At 31.6% G+C, this 15,414-nt stretch overlaps 1 protein-coding gene across 1 annotated transcript in view; it reads left to right on the forward strand.

Moving 5' to 3' along the window:
• Window positions 1-5,630, forward strand: part of LOC111030602 (thyrostimulin alpha-2 subunit) — a 53,127-nt gene extending 47,497 nt beyond the window's left edge. Inside the window, exon 4 of the mRNA XM_022310173.1 lies at window positions 5,517-5,630. Within this exon, the coding sequence (XP_022165865.1) occupies window positions 5,517-5,609 (93 nt within the window). The 3' untranslated portion in view covers window positions 5,610-5,630. The remainder of the gene's footprint in view (window positions 1-5,516) is intronic.
• Window positions 5,631-15,414: the final 9,784 nt, after the last annotated feature.

Raw genomic sequence — 15,414 nt, forward strand, 5'->3', positions numbered from 1 at the left:
CAATCATAAAATGATAATAAATTACTATTGTTAACTGAGTTTTTTTCAAAACAATCATCTGCTTCGTTATAACAGTACAAAAGGAATACATTTTTTTGTTGAAAAGAGAACTTTTACAGTTACAGGCCAGTGGCCACAATACGTTCAGGCATAATAAATATTTGAAAATACGTTGTCATATTATATGTTTGAAAATTCTAAACACCGCAATTTAAAAAGACGCATAGATGAATGATACATGTGAATAAACATATTCCTCATGAACTAGAGATCAGCTGAACTTTAAGTTATAATATACCGAATAGTTTCTAAGCTAATTATACAAAAAAACGTTGCTAACATAATATCATGAACCTATAATGTATTTTCTCATTTTCGGGTAAGTCATGTTTGAGTGGGTAGACTCACATCATTGAGTATGCATACCTCAGGACTCAACGATTAACATTATTATTGGGGGATACGTTACCTGAAACGGAGATTTGATTAGCAATATAATAATATTAAGCTTCAAGGAATATTTGTCGAGTACGTCAATCGAATTATTATCAAAACGTTTATCTTCATGTAAAACGAAAACATTTCTAAGGTTTCGAAATTTTTTTTTAATTTATGCTTTGTCATCACTTAACTATTTTTTCAGTTGTTAACTGTATCTGATAATCAGCTAGTAAATTTACTTGTAGGCACCTACTCGTATTACAAAGTTGATTTATAATGTAAGTATTATGGACTGCGAATCATTTAACAAATATTCAATTTGAATTTCATACGTAAATGATATTATTTCTAAAGAAGAGGCACGTAAAGAGCAGAAAAATATCAATTTTTTTCATTGAGCATAATTTATTTTGGTACCACCGAATAAAAAAACAAATTATATAATTCAAACTTTGAAATACCGTAAACTGTTCTATTTGGAACGAAATGATCGATGTTTTCGCAGATGCGCTTAACGCATAAATGCATATAATGTTATAATACACGTGTTTGACAGGCACACTGTACGGGTATCTAATATTAAAGGGATGTTAAACTTCAGATATTATTATTTTAGGTAATTAATTTTTAGCATATAATATACAACTTTCCAAAGATACCTTAAAAATAGTGGCATACACGTTGAAGTATTTGGAAAACACACGATTTGGATGTTACGGAAAAATGTGTTGTTTGTAATCAGAATGATTGTCAAACTACATCACATGGTATAATTGCGATATCTGAATATTTCATTAGAAAAAATGAGGTATCTAGATAGATAATAATTTAAATGTTGTTAAATGAAACGACGAAGAATAATTATGGATATTGTAATAAAAAATGTTCCAATATAAGCACGAAAAAAACTAACAGTGCGTTACAGACACGTATACTACCTACTTACTACCTATGTAATATACAGTAGGTATGCACAAACTGGTCACTGCGCACTGTTGGACTCGCAATGGGAACACAGCTAAGAGACGGTATGGTTGAAAAAAGATATATTTAACCCAAACACATTTACCGTCCAAAACATTTAATACGAATTTCGCATGCTTCCCTTTATTACATTTTATTCCGTAATTGATACTTTAAGTGCCACGGACTCGTAACGTATAAAGTGCGTGTAAAGGACTGGGCATTGTTCACCCGGCAAATATTTGTTTGCGTTATTGTGTTTTACTACGGTAAAACGACGTTTGTACGCGTCGAACGTTTTGCGGATGAAAATCAGTGACAGACAAAAACCAATGAATATTATGGTTTTCTTATAAGTCGCTTTCTGCAGACTTACCACAAAGATATTTAGAAAAACATTTAAACGTTTCGTTGTATCGATGTGCGAATGTCGTTGCACCAGCGGTCGAGAAAGTCTGGTAGATCAAATATTAGGCACTTGTCAGATCACACGCTACAACATCCGAGTGGGATAATATAATATATACAGAATGTAACAGAAATAACTGACTAATGCAATAAGTTTTTTTTTAATTAATCTTTTCAATTTTTTTTTATACATATGATTTATAGTCACTTGCGCTACATGTATAATATAAAAAAAATTTAGTTTTATTTTTGAATACTGAATATTAAACAATTACAATTTAATTAAATTTTTTTTAGGTAAGTTCAAAATAGCCAATTTGTGAATCTGGTTATAAGAACATTTTTTTATGGTAAAAACATTTATCTAAGTCGAGTAGTTTATTTTTTAGAATTTATTTTAAATATCAATATTTTTTTGATTCAATTCATTTGGAACGTAATAAATTTTTTCAAAATATAATTTTAGGAAATTTGCTGACATGAGTATATTTCTTAAATCATTTACTACTCATTTAATGTTAAAAATTTTGTCCTGTGTTAAGGTAGGATCATTTTTATTTTTCTTGTCTGATCTATCTGTTACACCTTGTATATTTTGATGGTAGTGAATAAAACCCGAAATACGATGGACGAGCGTTTCATCAAATCAATTTATAACATATTTTGATGAAGACGGAGATGATCACCCACCGGGCCTCTGACTTTTCTAAGTTTTTAACTATTAGTACTTCAATATTATAATTATTATTCCTGCACTGCTGCAGGATCAGTTCTATACAAAGTTCATTTCTTCCTACAAATAAAAACGTCTGTTCTCAAACGTATACGTTTCAGTGTTTGTGAGATGTTTGTTCTGCATCTTCGGTATGCTGCTACACTATAATTCTTTTATCATTATTATTTTCGATCGATATATTATTTGTTAAATACAATTGGATGGCGTTCGCAGTCTTGCAAGACGTTACAATGGACATGTTGTAAAAAAACTTTTTGAAATCATTATCGCAAGAATTACATTTTAAAAGAGTTCAAAATATTGTTACTTCTGCTTACCTATATAGAATATGGTTGATATTTGTCAAGTTTATGATTTGTATCGCAATACAACTTTTATAACAGTTACTGCACATAGTTAATTACTTTTGTTAACAGTTGACTTTTCTTATAAAATGATAAATATTTATTCACAGTTTTCGGTGTCGTCGAGTTTATGTTCAGTTGGGCGACTTTTAATGTAAGAGCTATACAAATCATTGTTCCCTTTGCTTATATTAAAGCACATCGTATTTTAGTCAAAAGTGTATTCGTTTCAATCGAGAGGGGCACTACGGGATAAGTATGTCTACTGTTAATGGACTACTGCAGGTCTGTACGAACTATCGTTAACTTTTATCATCCTTTGAATGTATTCAAAGAGCCCATGACAATTTCATATTTAAATCATCAGATGCTATAGTCACGGTTTGCTTATTAATTATTGTCTGGGATCAATACAAGACGTTTCCAACTTTAACAATAATCACCCAATAAAATTCTATTACCGTGAAACTCGTTAAATGCCAGACACTCTCGTTCGTTGTTCGGAGGTGTCGGTTATTTGGAGGTACCATATAGAATAGGTTTCACTAAATTATCTTCGAATGACGTATTGTTCGGAAAATATAATAATTTCTGGAAAACGTTGGTGCTCGCAGTTAAAAAAGTTATAAATTCGGCAAGTATCTTATCATTAATAGATACGTCATAAACGTCGTTTTATGCATATACCTTGTGCTTTAGGCTTTCACTACATCATAATTCAGCATCGCTGCTGTAGTAGACGGTGGTAAGAACACTGACTGATAATAATATAGTTTAAGGTAGGCATTGTGTAATATATCAATCGGGTTTGCACTGAACGTTCGAGGTGTTCAATTACCATTTACACCAGTGTACCCGGTTAATATTCAATTAGGGCTCTGCCACGGGCATAATAGTATATCTTACGTGCCCATATAATATAATAATAATATTATTACCTATATCGTCGATCAGTGGCGGCGAATTAACACCTTTTGTACACACACATAATGCGCTTAACTACTCACGGTCTGAAGCCACGTCCGATTTTAGCGCGTCAATCAAGTAAATTGATTTTTGTCGTTCGATCGTCGTGTTTATGATATTAGGTATACCTACATATTGTATCATGAATTATAATTATGTTGTTGTTTGGGGAAATCTACCAGCTCATAATAATTCTATAATGGACCAATAGTTGTACTGCGGATGCACGCGCAGGAATCAGAAATGTGTAACAATATAACTAGTCACATAAATTATAGAGCTCTTGACAACTGCGTTTTCGAGTTTTTGAAGAGAACGCTATTTTTGTATACTGATTATATCGTTTTAAAAAGTAAAATATAAATATATTTCTATTTCTTACCATACGGATTTGATGTATTTTAAATTGTCAATAATATATTATAACAGTGATCGGCATTTTAAATTGTGTATGTTTAATCAGATCAATATTACATTTTACAAGATTTATAGATGTTCGAGGTTTAGAGTCGGATGGTACGCCAAAATTGATTCCACATCACGTATCGTTCACTATAAAGCTCTTTTTACAGACAATTTTAACACTTATAACTATGACCGTACAATAGTGGTAAACGATGCGGTGACGGTGGGGATTTGGTGCTGGGGAGACGACAACATTTTTACAGTCGAAAAAACATAATATGGTACATTGCGAGTTTATTGTATTAAAAAATATGTGTGTTGTATACACGTCGAGCAAACATGATGACTCGGTGCACCGAAATTTCATTGATGTATAATAAACGATAAGATTCTGTATTATAGTTGATGTGGCTAACCGTTGTAATTGCTGTGCTCTATCCACCTGGAATTAGCGGTTACAGCCGATAGGTATGGTTTAGGGGGGTGCACGAAGAGTGATTCAAAAACATTTCACAACCGCATCCTTTCTCCCTGTCGCAGGTCTATCGTCAGATGTGCAACTGCGCCCGATGCACGTCATATAATATCGTAATACCACAACTCGAAAATTATGACACTGTATGGTAACCTGCGCCTATGCACACGAATTAAATAATTACTTGTTTTGAAGACAAAAAATACTAATGGAAATTTAGGTACACGGTTACCTGGGCGGTACCACCTAGATATTATAATTAATCGACATAATATTACATTAAAGGGGATTATAAAACGTTTTCAGCAAAGTTTGCAGAGCTAAGTGGAGCAAATTGAATTTCAATCACTAAAGTTTGTCTTTGGACTAATGCCGACAGGAGCGTTGGCATAATAGTTTGCCAAGCATTAATATTATACACGTATAATCCAGTTTAGTGTATTCATATTCATATATTATATGAGTTCAATACCGGTACATTATTAATAATATCTTATCGAAATAATTACAAATTTAATAATAATTGTTGATAACGTTAACTGTGTGTTTGGGAAAATTAATAGTTTTAGTCACGTACCCATATGACTATGATACCTGCCTAAGTGGGTTATAACATTTATTATAATTACCTCGTCATTGAAACGATCACTACACAACTACAATATCATTCCAAATCCAAACCCCTCCGGCCATATGAACATCGTATTTTATCGTATTAATGCGAACACTGCCCAACCGATGAAGTATTAACTATTGCAACCGATTGTTTTGATTTCAGGTCGAAGTCAACGTCCGTTGTCTGGAGGGCGTGAGAAAACTGGTGTTCAAATCGGCATTGAGCTGTTCGTGTTACCACTGCAAGAAGGAGTGATCTTTATTTTCTCGTTGAACATTTCACCACACCACGGAGAATACCACCACAGAATATTTTTTATTAGTATTTTTAAACATAAAAAAAAAACGCCTTTATTACGATATAACATGAGTACTCTATATACCTTAATCGTAATTTATAACTCATAATTGATTAATACCATTAATACTGTACCTAAAAACATAAATATTACACTCGTTTGTACAATTCGGCACTCGATGTCGAGTCCGACTATTAAAATATTATAGTATTAGTTATATGCACATGATAGATCTGGATCATTAGTTTTACTACCTGTAATTACGATTCATAACGATATTATAAACTATGATTAGACGTTTGAATGATAATGATTTTTTTTGTTCAATAAATTAAAAAATTTAAACCAAAACACTGCGTAGTACATATATTTTGATATGCTGTTTCCATCCGTTTCTCCTTTTCCGTCTGCAGCGAGTGAGACTTATTAAAGTACACGTCAAGTATCTCATCACTAAGTAAAAAACAAAACACTTGGCAAGTACTTACCCATGTGTGTATTTTTTAAGCACTAGTTGTTTTACGACTGCAATTGTCGAATAGGATGGGAATTCTGCGGTGGATTCGTAAAATACGACCGTTAGACCTGCACCGCACCAGTTTTGTGTTAAGGCCACTATTTTTTATGTCGTTTTTTATTTCGCCTGCGGTTGTACACACTCCCGAACCACCAGCTAATGAAATCCATAAAAAAAAACATTATAACGTTAACTCGAAAGTTGCAATTAAACTGTTTAAATAGGATTTAGTGCGTTTCCCATTATAGACCTCCAACTACGTGTAAGCCATCATTTTCATACCTTATGGATAGGGCAGAAGACTTGTAGCTCTGAGATATCATTAAATATGCTTAGTACTTATGCACTTACATTTTTTTTAGCGGTAAATTCAAAAATTTCCATCGTTTAAAAAATATCTAAAATAAGAATACCTTACAATTAAGTACCTTCATAATTCAATAATTATATAATATGTCATACCGTGGCTAAATGAATGAAAAAAAGTTTTAGTCTTAATGAAATTTTTACTTGTTGAACTACAAAAATTAGACGAATCGCAAACAGAACGTGTGGTCGACCGTTTAGAAACGCACCGAATTTGAAATGCGAATATTATTTATATCGGGTATCTGTGTTCGGCTGTAACCTGTGTGGTCACATTCGGTCATTTTTTATGCCATGACAATTATCTATTTATGAATAAAATTAATAAATGGAAAACGAATCTAGCAGACCAACCTCGAGTGCTTCTAGGAAACCCGTACATAATATTATAGTAAAAACGAAAAATCAATTTAGTTCTAACAAAAATAATACGAAAACATTTTTTTAAATTGTTAGTATACGTATTAAGAAATTACTATTTTTGTACGTATATGATTTGGCTGTACTATTACTTGACTATAAGCCAACTTCAAAAAAAACCTAAAAACATGCATTTAGATACACAATCACATTATTGAATTAGCTTTGTCTTAGAACAAAACTCGTCTGTTTCTTGCAATGCTATTTTCATCACAGTTGTGTGAAATAAATATGCAAATCCTACAAGTGTCTTCTGCCCTAGTCATGACATATGTCGGGCGGTCGACGGATCCCGACAATAAGCTAGAGGCTGCCGATTGTACGTCAATATTAATCATTCCTTGCTACGCATCATATCTATATTCTCGATTACCGAGGAGGATGGCAAGAGGGGTTTTTTTACCCGAGATTCAGGTAATATATATACACCTATATACCAATATATTTATACCGATATGTTGATTTTCTCAAACCGTCGTGTGATCATAAACCTTATACTAGTAGACAAGAACTGTGTGCATGGCACTAGCGTGTGGGCTACGCGACAACATCGCCTAGTGAGGGTGTTACCCGTTTGAGCCAAAAAAAAAAAAAATGAATTCGTTTTGGGTATATCCCGTTTGCGCCAAATTAACCTGGTATAATTAAAATACAGATATACATTTTTTATTTTATACAATTTTATTTAAATCATAATATTAACTATGCGAATGTTTTAAAAATAATAATCAATAATAACTGTATAATGCATGTTTTTTTTTTGAAACAATAATCAGAATTAATACGAATTGTTTTCAAAAAACTATAGGTAATAAATTACTTATTACTAACTATTATAGTTACAGACATGAAGTCTTTAAAATACAAGAATTAACCAAATCATTATTTTAAAACGTTAAGGCAGGTAAATTTGGAGCAAATAGGCTGTCTGAAAAAAACATACCATTTTTATTTTGGTGCAAATGGACTGTACCCAAAACGAATTCGTTTTTATTGGCTCGAATGAGCACCAAAATGAGCAAGTGATGTAGGCTGTCAAATACAATAATATATATATCTCACCCTGCTACCCCGCACTACTGTGCGTACGGGTAATCGAGTAATCAAAAAGCGCCCTCTTTATTGTTACGCTTATTTCCATTCACTCATTGCTTGTCTAGTTTTAAAGGTCTATAGGACATGATAAATCCGGTGCACATAAGTTGCCTTTTAAAATATATGGATTGCCACAGCCCACTCTTATCGTATAAAAAAAGATTAATATAGGTACCTCGGTTGCCACTGATGATCAGATGTGGTTCATAATATAAACGGGTTGCCCCCAAGCAACTCACAAAAACTGTACATTTTACACTCTTATTTTATATTTTTACACTCGGACGACGATTAATCGTTCTACCTTGATAATTCTCGGGTCTGTTGTGAATATTATTCTTATCGACCGCGGTCGGGGTTGTCCGTATATTTAGTATTTACAATTTCCGGGTTTTCAAAATACATATCGTTATAAATCCGTACCCTAATGACCTACATGTAAAAAAGATCTCTTCGACAGTAAAATAACACGTCATATTCTACAATACACGACGGGTGAATATTTGATTTCCGCAAACCATAATGTAGTGATTGGGCACCAAATCTTTAATGTGATGAATTTTTACTATGCAGCTTCGGTTCCGACAGTCTGCGGTCTTGACGATTTCGAAATAAAAAAAACTCCACTCGGACGCGGTACGAGGTAGAAATTGAAAAATATTATACGAAAAGTACCGGGGTTATTATTTCGGCATTCGCGAAGCGTTTCATCTTTGTTCGAGTTCATAACATTACCCATACAACAGTCGAAAACATCACGTCGAGTCAATGGGAAACAGTGTAGGGTTTCCAAATCGGATTTCGAAATCAAGGACTATTATGTATGTTCAAATGCGGTGGCGTACATAATATTATGTGTTCGCGGGGATCGATATTATAGCCCTTGGGTTCGGAAAAAATATCATGTTTTCACCGCTGAATGCGGTGTACTTACGTGTGCGATTTATAGACGAATACTAATAATATGGGTGCAGCGGTGTAACGCATGCAGAGATGTATATTATGTTTTTTATATAATAATATCACACTGATTCGAATCCTTTACAAATCGAGCTGTAGAAATAGACTCTTTTTTTTTTTTTTAATACTGGCTAAGGCGTTCCTGCAGAAACGCGCGTTAAGTAACCAAACGCACAGTAGGTAGTATAGAGCAGTTCTCAAAAGTATTTTTTGTTCCGAGAAAAATAATCACTCACAAGGAGATCAATTTCAGTTTTCAACGGAATGAAAATGATTTACTTCCACGTAATGATTGCAAATATTAAGCATAATATGATATAATGTGGCATACCTATAATTGTATATAGGTACAGATTATGAGGTTGTACAAGGCTGAGTAAGTCAGATAATATGATGTATGTATTTTCAGCTTGGCTAAAAAATTGAGCTGACCATATTTTTCGGTTGATTAAACCGTTCTAGAATCTGTTATTTCGATACACAAATTTATTAAGCTTACTAATAAATAACAAAACCACATCAATTTTTGTTTGTAATTAATAATGTTATTATACTATTTAATTAATCTGTTATTATATTTCATATAATACCTATATATTATATTGTACAAACGCCGAATGGCGTAAATTCGTATAAATAAAAATAAAATAAAATTTTACTTTAATTAATTTCATTTTTAACTACCCTTTATTAAATAATACGAACTTAGATTATACACCTTTCAAAATGTATAATCAGCATTTTGTTTTGTTTATTCATAAAAAAACTCCACATTCACTTTTGATAATTTAAAACTTAAAACTGTATAAAATGCTACGGATAACATAATACATATTTTACATAATTGTATTAATATCATTATAGTTAATAGTTAGTGTTTACTAATTTTGTTTTATGATTTGATTTTATTGTATATCAGGGATGGGCTACTCAGAGAGCCAATTTTTGGGACTTAAAAAAAAGTAGCTGGCTAGAGTAGAGAAACAAAAAAAAAAGTCATTACTCATTAAAGATAACTGTTTATAATATTAAAATTAATGTTTTTAAATCTGTGCAACTCGTTCAATATGAGCGTTGACTTCTCGAGGAAGACTTCAACTAACGCAGAAAAACCAACTTCTATGTCTGAAGTGGAAACAAGATTACATGAAGTAGATAGGTCCAAAGTATAGTAGACCTTAGTACACCCACACGTGTCGTCTCAGTCAGTCGGTACAAACGAATAACAAAAAAAAAAAAAAGAATGATTTATCTAAATCTGTTCTGTTTAATTTCAGAGTGAAATTGAGCCAAATTTAGAAATGTTAATATTAACTACCTATCTAGCGGATGATTTGTGTTTAATCAATTATACTGCGGGATCATAGCCGTTTGGATTAAAAAAAATATTCAGTGTGTTGTTAAGATGAACGCTGCGCCGGCGCAACGTCACAATATTGCACAATCTCATACCACGTGAATAATCTTTAATATTACCTACGTGTACGACTTAAACTTTGTGCATTATCATATTGTTACCAAAATGGACACCTGATTAGTGGTGGAGGAATGGGATGGATTGTTTATTATGGCTCTGCTATTTTGAAAACATCCGCCGTAGTCCCCGGAAATCGCCGGAGGTAAAATATTACAAGTACGCAGCTACCTACAAGAATATTGTTGGCTATTTAATATATAGTTTAACGCCACAGCCCACAGTCGGTCGGACGTATTCGTATTTATGGTTTCAACCACTTACGCGTGTAGACTATTAGACTACTTATCTGTTTGGTCAAAGGCCAAAGCCGACTGTTAAGGCGGACTCGACTAAGTACATTTAGTCGGACTCGTGGTAGGTGGTTACAATGTTACATTATGGACGCTAAAAATTATTTATAATATTTTTAAGTAGCAAATTTTTGAAGACAGAGCATAGAGACACATATTCGTTTTTACCATCTGAGAATTAATAATTCACCGTAATCCGTACGCATTCTAAATCAGGTAGTACATAATGTTTTTACGTCAATTTGAATCATTGGTGTTTAAGATTTTTTGCTATAGCCACATGTAGTGGTTCTGAAATAAAAACAGCATGATATAAAAACTGAAGTTACACCAAGCTCTCTTACAATAGCAAATTTTGGTGAGTAGTTTGTACAGTATCTTAGCGAAATAGTAATTTAGGCAACAAATATATTTTTACTAAACATATTTTAGCCGATTCTTGTGTATGATTTTATTTTTAAATATCAGAAAGTATAGAAATTAAATATTATTAAGTACTAAAGTTGAAAATTAATCAGTGGCTTTGTAGTTACTCGTATTTGGCACCACGATAAAAACCAAAATACGTGTTATAATTTTTTATTGGAAAAAAATATTTATGAATTATTATAATAAATTGGTCTGATTTATAAATGTATAAAAGATAGTACTTATTAAAAATATATATAAATATATATATTTATTTTTATGTAAACTTGTTCCTATATTTTATTTCACTGTACAACTCTGCAATAACACGTTTTTTTCTATAAAAATATCTAAATAAATAACAATAAATAGAAACGCTCAAAATATTTAGGTTCGAAGAAGAATAAATAAATAAAATGAGTCAAACAGTCAAATGTTTTATTCTGGTTGGGTTTTTACATTTTTATTTAATCATGTAAATGTTGTCTTTTGATTTGAACACGAATTTAAAAGTAATATTAAGCTAGTCGAAAAGCACTATACGTTTTATTTACAGAAGCTTTTGTTTTTATTGTAAATTTGCTATTATTGTTAAAAATATAGCAAATATAAATATAATGATTACACACATGTTTTTATTGGTTATTACTCATTAGCATAATACAATTATTTAACGAATATCCATTAACGATTAACCATACGTTTTAGCAGTGTTCTGATTTATGAACGTCAATGTACCGATTTGTATACGTAGACTTGTTTATTTTACAAAACCTAATTTCTCAGATAAAAAAATTCTTAGCCATTTCGATGTTGATATAGTTAATAAAAATACGTTATTTCTTGAAAATGTGAAATCGCATTTAAAATTAATATTTTTATTAAACTATAGTTTTTAATTTGATCTATGAAAATATTATTAGACTAATATATTACGTCGTGTGATGTACTGTTGTAAGTATAGGTAATACTACCAATAATTTAAGACCTGCAATGCATATTCTGTATGGTGTATTCGCGGCGTACACACTGAATTAATAAAATTGAAAAAAACATTTTGGTATGTATGTACATTAACATATATTTTTTGTATGCAACCCATCTCATTGAAAATATCTGTGCATCCCACTGAGTATGTTAGTGAATATTACCCGATAGATGATTATGTAGTTCACTTATTATGAAATAAAATTTTGATTTCGAAACTATTTTTTACGAGGGGGTTACAGAATTTCTAAAACGACGGATTCATTGATTAGTAAGTTTTTTTGTATCTATCACATCATTATTGACCCTACTCCCCTTGTCATCACTCATTATTGTCTTTAGGTCAAATACATACTAGGTGACAGGGGCGTATTTAGAAATGTTTTGTCAAAATATCTGCTCAAATTAGGGGCGGGACCCGTTTCGCCCAAAAATGACCCTTACCGTTTCACCCGGGTGCCCGTTTCGCCCAAATTTTGCTTTTATATGATTTCCGTTTCGCCCAGAGTAGCTTAGATCAATTTCAAATTAAGTTGGCATTAATCCAGGCAAATATTATATTTTAGCGAACTATAGATAAAAACAATTCGGATGTTGGCAAATCGATTGAGTACACTTTTGGTTTATTATACTTGGACCCCGAAGAACTGTTTTGTTGAAGATTTGATTCCAGAATGTCCAACTGATGACAGAGTCACCAAATATTGTGATAATTTAGTAAACAGTTATATTTCTTATAGTACATTTCCTCCTTGTTTATGAGCATGTCATTCAGCGAGTACTCTGCTTACGACGAATGAGTGCAATTCGTTCTTTAATGACCATTTTTATTCTAATTCTCCATTAATATTAAGTTGATTGGATATTGTGAGAAATGTTGTCCAAACAGATACATATATAAAAATCAATAGTGTTGAAATACCAAAGACATCAAAAGACGCAAGTATAATAAAAGGCAAGTACACAATCAAAAACAAATAACGAGGTACCGATCAAATAAAATTACTCGCTATGAATTCATTAAAAGCATGTGTAGGTAATAATTTTAAAAATAAAATGCGGGTATTAATAAATATATTTTGAACGATTAATCGGTTTTATTATGTGTAGATTTTTATTATACCGTAAATTTGATTTTTTAATAATAAGTTTTTTTAAATATTGTGAATTAAGTATTAAATTTGTTAAATTTTTCTCTTTTGCGAAAAAAATAATTTTTGGAAAACAAAGGTGTTTTCTGGATTACGCTAAATGATACTTGAATATCATAATTTATAATCATTGCCAACTTAATTTTAAATTGATCGAAGCTACTCTGGGTGAAACGGAAATCATATAAAAACAAAATTTGGGCGAAACGGAGAGGGTCATTTTTAGGCGAAACGGGCTACACCACAAATTAGAGTGAAATCCATTGATAAAATATTACCCAATCGCATTATACAGCATATTGAAAAAATGTCACCTAAACACATTATAATATTTTATAATCATTCGCGCAAACACAAATTCATTGCAATTTGTACAAACTTTCCCAAGCCCAAACCACCTGACTTTCAGATATCTCACATTCTTACTCGTCATTGTATTATATGCAGACGATACGAGTTGTTAAAAATATATTAATACGTATTATAATATAGTACGGAGGTTTAAGCTTATTTAATTCGATATGTACGAGCTTCCAGGACTTAAATCGGTATAATATGGTATGCAGGTATCTAGGTAGGTACCTTTGTAGAATGTGAGGTAATATCGTGAACTTTTTCTGGAAAGAGATTGGTGAATATATGAATATTTTGTTTTCGAATTTTAATAATATACCTTTTGGCTTTTAGTTTTATTTATAAAAACGAAATCGAAGTGTTGAACAATGTATGCACATTAAAGGAACGCTGGACACATTATTAAAATACTCGTATATATTAAATCATTATTTATTTGTTAACGCCTAAACAGGCAATCGTTTGCATATTAAACAGTGGTAGAACATTATATACAATGAGATAATAGACCAAACAGCTACAAGTCGAATAAATAACAAATTAATCTGAGATACTCAACAAAACGGAGACCCACAGGAACCATATCAACAATTTAAATTCGTAAAATTTGCACCCTGTACATAGGCTGATTGACGCATCTTGTCCATTAAAAATAATGAGGGACGTAACATTTGAAGATAGAACGGTTAGTATAATATGATCACTGTAATATTATTTTAAGAATTACCAACTACTAGATGTATTTTTTACAACATGATCCAATAGACTATTGAATAGAGGCATAAATCAATATAATAAAAAATGATGAACAATGATTAGGCTTTGAACAATATCTACCCCTATTAACCCCATCCAATCCTCTTTCCCGTCCAGCATGAGGTTAACATAATAAATCAACATTTCAAGTTATTCTAAGTTAGAAGCTTTAATTTTTTGTTACTTAAAAAAAAAATGTTTTGACTCGACCGGATTTTTAAATTTGTTAGCAATTTATATTATATTTAAGATTGATTTAAAACTATTTGACAGGGATACATTTTGTGTGGCTCGTGTAAGTTTTGTACTGCGAGGCACAGTAATAACTTTGAATTTTCGTTAATTAATGTTAATATTTTTCAAAGAAAAATAGAAATTGTGATAAAAATACTGTAGTTTGTTATGTATAATATATTAATTTTGATAATAAACCTGTTGAAACTAATACATCAATCACCATACCGTTTGCTCAATGAAAATAATATGACAATGATTTCGCTTTACAAAAATTAAAATTATGTAATTGTACCATATACTTATAGATCATAATAAGTTGTATAAACCAAGAAATTATCATCTTTTTTTTGGCTTAAGCTTTTAGGACGCGAAGGTCACACTTACGAATACTCCATTTCCGATATGGACTATAGTTTGTGTGATGTGTAAGTTACAACTCAGTATAGTTACAGGGGCCACCAATTAATATTTTTTAATGACCAAATTAGAAGTCGGGAACTCGTTGGAGAGCCATAGAAATTGCTAAAATCGGTAGTAAAAAGTAAAGACTAATAAAAATAGTATAGTATTAGCAGTTATACTTTTTTTCTTTGTCCGCAGGCCACCAGTTGACCCCTGCACTAGTAATTATTGCATTCGCTTTTAAGACGTATTTATGAATGGAGTAAAGGAGCTAATTAGTGCGTATCCATGGAGTTGTAGATCACCGATAGTTGACGTCAACGATTCTATACGTGTAATGAA

The sequence above is a fragment of the Myzus persicae genome, unplaced genomic scaffold (genome assembly GCF_001856785.1).
Source record: "Myzus persicae strain clone G006 unplaced genomic scaffold, MPER_G0061.0, whole genome shotgun sequence".
Taxonomy (NCBI): domain Eukaryota; kingdom Metazoa; phylum Arthropoda; class Insecta; order Hemiptera; family Aphididae; genus Myzus; species Myzus persicae.